The 7,898-nt window shown below is 46.6% G+C and overlaps 1 protein-coding gene across 1 annotated transcript in view; it reads right to left on the bottom strand.

Annotated features, from left to right (window-relative positions):
• Positions 1-2,802: 2,802 nt before the first annotated feature.
• LOC148149429 (uncharacterized) overlaps positions 2,803-7,898 on the bottom strand; it is a 29,267-nt gene continuing 24,171 nt past the window's right edge. Inside the window, exons 2-3 of the mRNA XM_087990217.1 lie at positions 4,724-6,279; positions 2,803-3,854 (exon numbers count right to left, since the gene is read on the bottom strand). Coding sequence (XP_087846343.1) covers positions 2,850-3,854; positions 4,724-6,279 — 2,561 coding nt within the window. The 3' untranslated portion in view covers positions 2,803-2,849. The remainder of the gene's footprint in view (positions 3,855-4,723; positions 6,280-7,898) is intronic.

The raw sequence follows: 7,898 nt of genomic DNA, 5'->3' as shown, positions 1-7,898 counted from the left end.
GGTAATTACATAAATGTGCACATGACTCAAAGGATTCTTTTCGAGTTTATTACTTCTCAGTAAGGCCCGTCTTATTAAAAATGAGCTGTTAAAACCAGATTCTACCATGTTTTCCTAGCATCGGGAAAAGCTTTCAGCGTTATTTTGGTTCATGAAGATGATTTTTAGTGGGGTGGCAGCAGTGAATTTGAAACAAACAGAGGCTCCAAGCAGAATTCAACATCCAAGACTTCTAAGTACCCTGGATTGAAAATCAGGCATAATGGATGAAGTGTTACTTTGTGTCAGCAGTCGTATTTGAAAAGTGAGAGCTCTATTGCTATTAGTTAAAGTAGGCAATCACAAAAAATGAAACAGCAACACAAAACTGAAATGAAGGAAGTGTAATGTCCGATTAACAGCTGAATTTCCAGATACCCACACCAGGACAGAGGCCAGTTTTGAAGCTGGGTTGAGCACAACTATCTCAAATCCCAGTGTAAAATATATTATTCTTTCAAAGAAATGGAACTATCACTGTATTCTAACAGATGAAAGGCTTAACAGACAATCAATTTTTCAATGTATAATTTCAGTTACATCACACTGCAAATGTTTGCTATAAGTTCTGTGTTATGATCGAGCCCTCCACTATCACCTGATGAAGGAGCGTCGCTCCGAAAGCTAGTGTGCTTCCAATTAAATCTGTTGGACTATAACCTGGTGTTGTGTGATTTTTAACTTTCTACGCCCCAGTCCAACACCGGCATCTCCAAATCATATTTCAAAGTAAGTCTTATGAAGATGTGGGTATACCTTTAAGAGAGTTAAAAGCAGCAGAACTACCGGACACAGCACTAAGTGTTCTCAAAAAGGTAACAATGTAACACTGGGTTGAACAACTCGATTAGTTCGTTGCTCGGAGACAAAAACAAATTTGAATTCGGCCAATCTGTTTAAATTATACCCGAAACATAACAAACTCCAATCAAGTTCAAATTGAGTATATTGACAATCTTAAAAGCCAATGACACAATTCGATGCTCTCAAGTACAAGACCAGGCAAATACAATTAAGGAGAATCCAAAGGGTCTTTACAAATATATTAAGGACAAAAGGGTAACTAGGGAGAGAATAGGGCCCCTCAAAGATCAGCAAGGCGGCCTTTGTGTGGAACCACAGAAAATGAGGGAGATACTAAATGAATATTTTGCATCAGTATTTACTGTAGGAAAGGATATGGAAGATATAGACTGGAGGGAAATAGATGGTGACATCTTGCAAAATGTCCATATTACAGAGGAGGAAGTGCTGGATGTCTTGAAACGGTTAAAGGTGGATAAATCCCCAGGACCTGATCAGGTGTACCCGAGCACTCTGTGGGAAGCTAGGCAAGTGATTGCTGGGCCTCTTGCTGAGATATTTGTATCATCGATAATCACAGATGAGGTGCCGGAAGACTGGAGGTTGGCAAACGTGGTGCCGCATGTTTAACAAGGGTGGTAAAGACAAGCCAGGGAACTATAGACTGGTGAGCCTGACCTCGGTGGTGGGCAAGTTGTTGGAGGGAATCCTGAGGGACAGGATATACATGTATTTGGAAAGGCAAGGACTGATTAGGGATAGTCAACATGGCTTGGTGCGTGGGAAATCATGTCTCACAAAGTTGATTGAGTTTTATTGAAGATTGATGAGGGCAGAGCAGTAGATGTGATCTATATGGACTTCAGTAAGGCGTTCGACAAGGTTCCCCATGGGAGACTGATTAGCAAGGTTAGATCTCATGGAATACAAGGAGAACTAGCCATTTGGATCAACTGGTTCAAAGGTAGAAGACACAGTGTGATGGTGGAGGATTATTTTTCAGACTGGAGGCCTGTAACCAGTGGAGTGCCACAAGGATCGGTGCTAGGCCCTCGACTTTTTGTCATTTACATAAATGATTTGGATGTGAGCAGAAGAGGTACAGTTAGTAAGTTTGCAGATGACACCAACATTGGAGGTGTAGTGGACAGTGAAGAGGGTTACTTCAGATTACAATAGGATTTGGACCAGATGGGCCAATAGGCTGAGAAGTGGCAGATGGAGTTTAATTCAGATAAATGCGAGGTGCTGCATTTTGGGAAAGCAAATCTTAGCAGGACTTATACACTTAATGGTAAGGTCCTAGGGAGTGTTGCTGAACAAAGAGACCTTGGAGTGCAGGTTCATAGTTCCTTGAAAGTGGAGTCGCAGGTAGATAGTGTTAGAAACGAAAATCGCTTCTCAATAATCGCTCTAGACAAATTCAGGAAAACAAAGTTTTATTAACAAGTCAAGTCTGCAGAGTCGGGCACCCTTAAAGAAAAGGCGCGGTGAGGGTTACAAAGTCTCCATTATTTATAGGACAAGTCCCTCCTCTCCTTGGCTCCAACAAGCCATGACGTTCACATTCTTAAAAACATCATTATTTTTATCACAAAGTCTGCAACAAAAGGCTCCAGAGTCTCCAAAGTTTGTTGTTTTTCTCACCCTGTAGTCTTATCAGTCAGAAGCTTTAATCTTGAAACAGATGTCTCAAGTCGTACTCCCATCCTGGAGTCTTATCAGCGAAGGACTCATCCTTCTCTGCTGTGTGAATGACTTCATTAATCAAGAGCCTGCATGCTTTTACTATAGCTCACAAATTGTCAGCATTCTGCACAATTTAAACTACTCTACTTTTGAGTATATAAAATGGTTTTTAGAAAAGAAACAAAGGTTTTGTCTTTTATTATAGATCAGTCTGTGGTCCAGGCACATCTTAAAGTTTAAACCGAAATTACCTCTTACAATTCCACCCTTTTCTTTCTTTAAGATTTGCCTGACCAAGATAAGCCCCCCCCCTTCCCTCAAGGGCCCGGGAAATCCTTGGTCTTTCGCAGCAACATCACTTTAAGTTCCCGTGTCCCATGTTGTGGAACCACCACTGCCTGGAGTCGGGAAATATTTTTCTGAATTAAAAACTGAATACAGGGAGTTAGGCAGGGTAATACGAGAAGAAGAATCATGCCGCCCCCAACCACCAGCAACGCCGTGCGCCACCAGCTACCACCTAGGAGACCATCCCACCATCCGATGCCACTAAGAGGACGCCAAGATTGTACTGGCACATGGGCCAATCTCCGAATTTCATCGGAAATTTTCAAAACCGCTTTACCATTATCGTCAATTTCTAGACAGCAGTTTGTCAGGTTAAATTTCCCGCACACACCCCCCTCCGAGGCCAACAGATAATCCAAGGCAAGTCGGTTTTGATATATAGCAGCCCTCATCTGATCCTGCTGCTGAGCCAACAGCTCTAGGGCCAGGGCAGTCCGGTTAGTAATGACCTCTACGACTGCTTGGAGCCTGATAATTCGATTTAGCATATAGATAGGAGTACGATATCCCCATGATCCGTCCTGTGCCCAAGTAGCCGGCCCATAGTATTCAATAATCCGGGCCGGTGGCCACTCATCCCCCCAATCACCGACTTGGATATCCCTTGGCGACCTACGCAGGGAGTCAAAGAGTTTAACTCCCAAATCATCGCCTTCCTCCCGGGGTAATAGGAAGAACGCAGGTCGTATTAGACCCAGGAAGCATACCCCAGCCCATCCCATGGGCAGTTTGGAGTATGCCTGATTACCGCATATCCAAAATAGGCCATCTGGAGCAGGCCCTCCCTGCCTCACAACGTCATCCCACAACTCCTTTACCCCAGGGACGCCCTCATAAGGACCAGGACCACTGCAATTCCAGTATTCGGATTGTTGACCCCGTGGCAGAGTCTGGACAGGATTATTCCAGCATTGATTCCCCTGACAACCACCGCTCCACACTCTTTTCATGCCATCGGAAGGGTCAGCACTGAGCTCGTAAGAGGAGGAATCAGAACGTAACCGAATGCAATTTTGATGATCTCGGTTTGCAATGTACCAAGCAATATTCTCAGGCCACCATACTCGCGTGGTTGCATCCAATATATTCTGACAGGGGCTAATCCCTACCTTCACGGTCCCCTTGCCTTCAATACAGAACTGGCCCTCAGGGCTGTTTGTCAGTCTCCACCCCTGGCTTTTTCTGTCGTTGTCACGAGTCCAAGTGGTTTGCAGCAATTCCCCTATGTCTAAGCTTTGACCAGTCCACGGCCATTGTTCCGACATATGCGGCCCCCCACAGACCCAGCAATTGCTAACATTTAAAACAGTGGCTATTCTAGAGGTGAGATCAATAAACAGGTTTTGTGTAACATCAGGGAGTTTAATCTGTCCTTCTACCTCTTCGTATACAGATGGCACTTTAGGGAGCACGACCGTTCCCTGTCGGTCTTGCTCTTTCCCCAACCCCCGATCAGGGATCTGTATCTTGGTCTCCTTGACTCTGTCAACCTGCTCCCTGAGCAACACGGAGGATAGGTCCCGCCTCCCAGTTTTGCTAATACACACCCAGCGGTCATTTATAGGGCATCCATGGATTTTGCCACCGTATCCTTTATTATATACCTGATAATAGGGTCTCCCATCCTCCCAACATTCATGGCGTGCACTCACATCGTAACACCTATCGTCCACATAGGAATGGGACACAAATGATCCCGAATAGATTCGAATCCCAAGTCTTACTGTAGTTCGACATTTGTCACATCTCCCCTCACCCTCCCCCACATACAGGAGTAAACTGATCAATATCCCCACCAATACAGTCCAAGTAGAGTTCATTATTGCTGTCTTTTCAGTTTTACCGACAACGGCTTGTCCCCTTGTTCGCATGTCCAGGTGCTTTCTTCTTCAGGCGGAACGGGCCCCTTTATCCTTGATGCGTGGACCCACCCTTTTTCTTTCGTTCGAACAGCTGCCTCAGTTGTTAACAGAACCAGGAACGGTCCTTCCCACCGCGGCTGGAGCTTTTCGGCCTTCCAGGTCTTAACAAGTATCCAATCTCCGGGCTCCACCTTATGCAGGAGGAAGTCGAGCGGCGGAGTCTGAGCCAGGAGACCTTTCCTTCGGAGTTCTGCAAAAGAACGGGATAAGGCCAGTAAATAGGTTCGGATAAATACATCCCCCCCTTGTAGAGTGGGACATCCATCAACCTTACTCCAATACGGTAATCCGAAGAGCATTTCATAGGGGGAAACCCCGACATCTCGGCGAGGTGCCGTACGTATCCTCATTAGGGCAATGGGCAGGCACTTTGGCCAGGGTAACTTAGTTTCTAACATCAACTTAGTCAATTGGGTCTTGAGCGTGCCATTCATTCTCTCAACTCGACCCGAACTCTGAGGATGCCAGGGTGTGTGGAATTTCCATTGGATGCCCAGGGCATTACAGATCAAATGGTGTAGCTTAGAAATAAAATGTGTCCCGCAGTCTGAGTCGATAGATTCCATTATGCCATATCTCGGGATTATGTTCTCTAACAACAGTCGGGCCACGGTTGGTGCATCGTCTTTGGCAGTTGGGAAAGCCTCTACCCAGTGAGTGAAATGGTCTACTATTACTAGCAGATATTTCCATCTCTGTACTGGGGGTAATTCTGTAAAGTCAACTTGGATCCTCTGAAATGGCCTAATCGCTAGGGGCTGACCACCAGCTGGCATAGAACGCATGGTTTTCTGATTAATACGCCGGCAAGTGGGGCATCCGACTACCTCTTGTTGGGCTAATGTGTATATCCCCCTGCATACATAGTCTCTCAGGATTGTGTCACACATGGCTTGCACCCCCCAGTGGGTCTGATGGTGTAATCGGTGCAGAATACCCCGGGTGATCTGTTTGTTCAGTACTTGTCTCCCATCAGGAACCGTGCACTTCCCGTTAGTATCTAGCCGGGCACCCAATTGATCCATTTTATCAATCTCCCCCTGGGTGAAGACGGGTTGTTTAGCGAGGCCCTCCCTCAACGGTATTAACGTTAACAATTGGACGGATTTTTCGACCGCTGCCCGCTTGGCTTCCTCGTCTGCCAGCCGGTTTCCCACCGCTTCCGGTGTCGACCCCTTCTGGTGACCGGGTACATGGACTACTGCAAGTTCCGTAGGTAACGCCAGGGCTTCCAACATTAGGCTGATCATTTGTTCGTGAGCTAATTCCTTTCCCCGGGAAGTTATCAATCCTCGCTCTTTCCAGATTTTCCCGAAAGTATGAACGACTCCGTATGCATACTTTGAGTCAGTATATATGGTCCCCACTTTCCCTTCCAACAGCTTCAGGGCCCTCTGGAGGGCGTACAACTCACAGGATTGGGCTGACCACTTCCCGGGCAGTCGTCCAGACTCAATCGTCCGTTTCGTTGCACCATCTATAACAGCATAGCCACTGTATCGTACTCCACTGATGCACCGGGAGGACCCGTCGATATACAGTTCCTGTCCCTCACCCAGCGGGGCTTCTTGCAGGTCCTCTCGGCTTTTGGTCTGCAAGTCCACAAATTCCACACAATCATGCTCCTGTTCCCCGTCTGCAGGACGTCCGTACAGAAACTGGGCTGGGTTGCAACTGAGATCTTTTGCAAAATTGAGATCGTTCCCGGTCATCAAAATCGTCTCATACTTTAGGATGCGAGAGTCTGTTAACCAGCGGTGAGCCTTCTGAGCCAGTATGGCACTAACCGAATGTGGGGAGTATACTGTGATCCTTCCTCCAAAGGTAAGTTTTCGGGCCTCTTCTACTAACATTGCCGTAGCTGCCACTGCCTGTATACAGGTCGGCCATCCACGTGACACAGGGTCTAACATTTTTGACAAAAATGCAACCGGCTGACGTTTCCCTGCCCATAGCTGAGTGAGCACACCCTGGGCAATTCCGCCGGCGCTATTAACATATAACTGGAACGGTTCCTTCAGGGTGGGTAAAGCCAATACCGGAGCTCGAATCAGTTTATTTTTAATAATATTAAATCGCTGCTCCTCCTCATCTGACCAGTCCACCTTTTGTCCTTCTTGTCCAAGTTTGTCGTACAAAAATTTTACTAAAGTGGTGTAACTTTCAATCCATATCCGGCAATACCCTACTAGTCCCAGGAATTGCCTGACTTCCTTCTTCGTCCTGGGTATTGGCATACCCGTAATTCCTGATATTCGTTCTGGCGTGATACGGCGGTGCCCCTTACTGACTTGATGGCCCAGATATCTTACTTCTCGCTCCACAAACTGGAGTTTTGTCCTGGAGACGCGTAGACCCTGTTTCCCCAGGAAGTTCAACAGGGCAACGGTGTCTGCTCGTACCTCCTCTTCTCTTGGTCCTGAGAGTAAGAGATCATCGACATATTGGAGCAATTGATTCTCCGCGTTACACTGAAATCCTTCTAAGATCTGCTCCAGTATTTGTCCAAACAAATTGGGTGACTCCGTGAATCCCTGCGGCAAGACCGTCCATCTTAACTGTCGCTTTCGTCCTGTGAAGGGATTCTCCCATTCAAAGGCAAAAAGGTTCCGACTTTCTTCGTCAAGGGGGCAACTCCAAAAAGCATCCTTCAGATCTATTACGCTGAACCATTCATGTTCGGGGGGAATTTTACTCATTAACGTGTAGGGATTAGGTACCACCGGGTATCTAGCCTGGACTACTTCATTCAACCCCCGCAGGTCTTGCACCAGCCTATATGTCCCGTCCGGCTTCCTCACAGGGAGTATTGGAGTATTGAAAGGGGACATACATTCCTCCAGTAGTCCATCTGTGATTAATCTTTCTATCACAGGTTGTAACCCCTCCCGTCCTTCCATAGCAATCGGGTATTGTTTCCTTCTTACCGGGCCTCTTCCTGGTAACATGGTGATTTGGAGAGGTTTGATGTTTAGACCCCCTCTGTTCCTCTCTCGGTACCAAACTTCCGGGTCTATTTGTTGATCATCATCTTCGGTGAGGGCGAACAACCTTACCACCATTTCCCCGTTACTTGGTACCGTTCCGATCCCTAGT

Source organism: Chiloscyllium plagiosum, unplaced genomic scaffold (genome assembly GCF_037043375.1).
Source record: "Chiloscyllium plagiosum isolate Xiang-an unplaced genomic scaffold, Cpla_swu_hap1 HiC_scaffold_8, whole genome shotgun sequence".
Classification (NCBI taxonomy): Eukaryota; Metazoa; Chordata; class Chondrichthyes; order Orectolobiformes; family Hemiscylliidae; genus Chiloscyllium; species Chiloscyllium plagiosum.
This window is presented reverse-complemented; position numbering and strand designations above follow the sequence as displayed.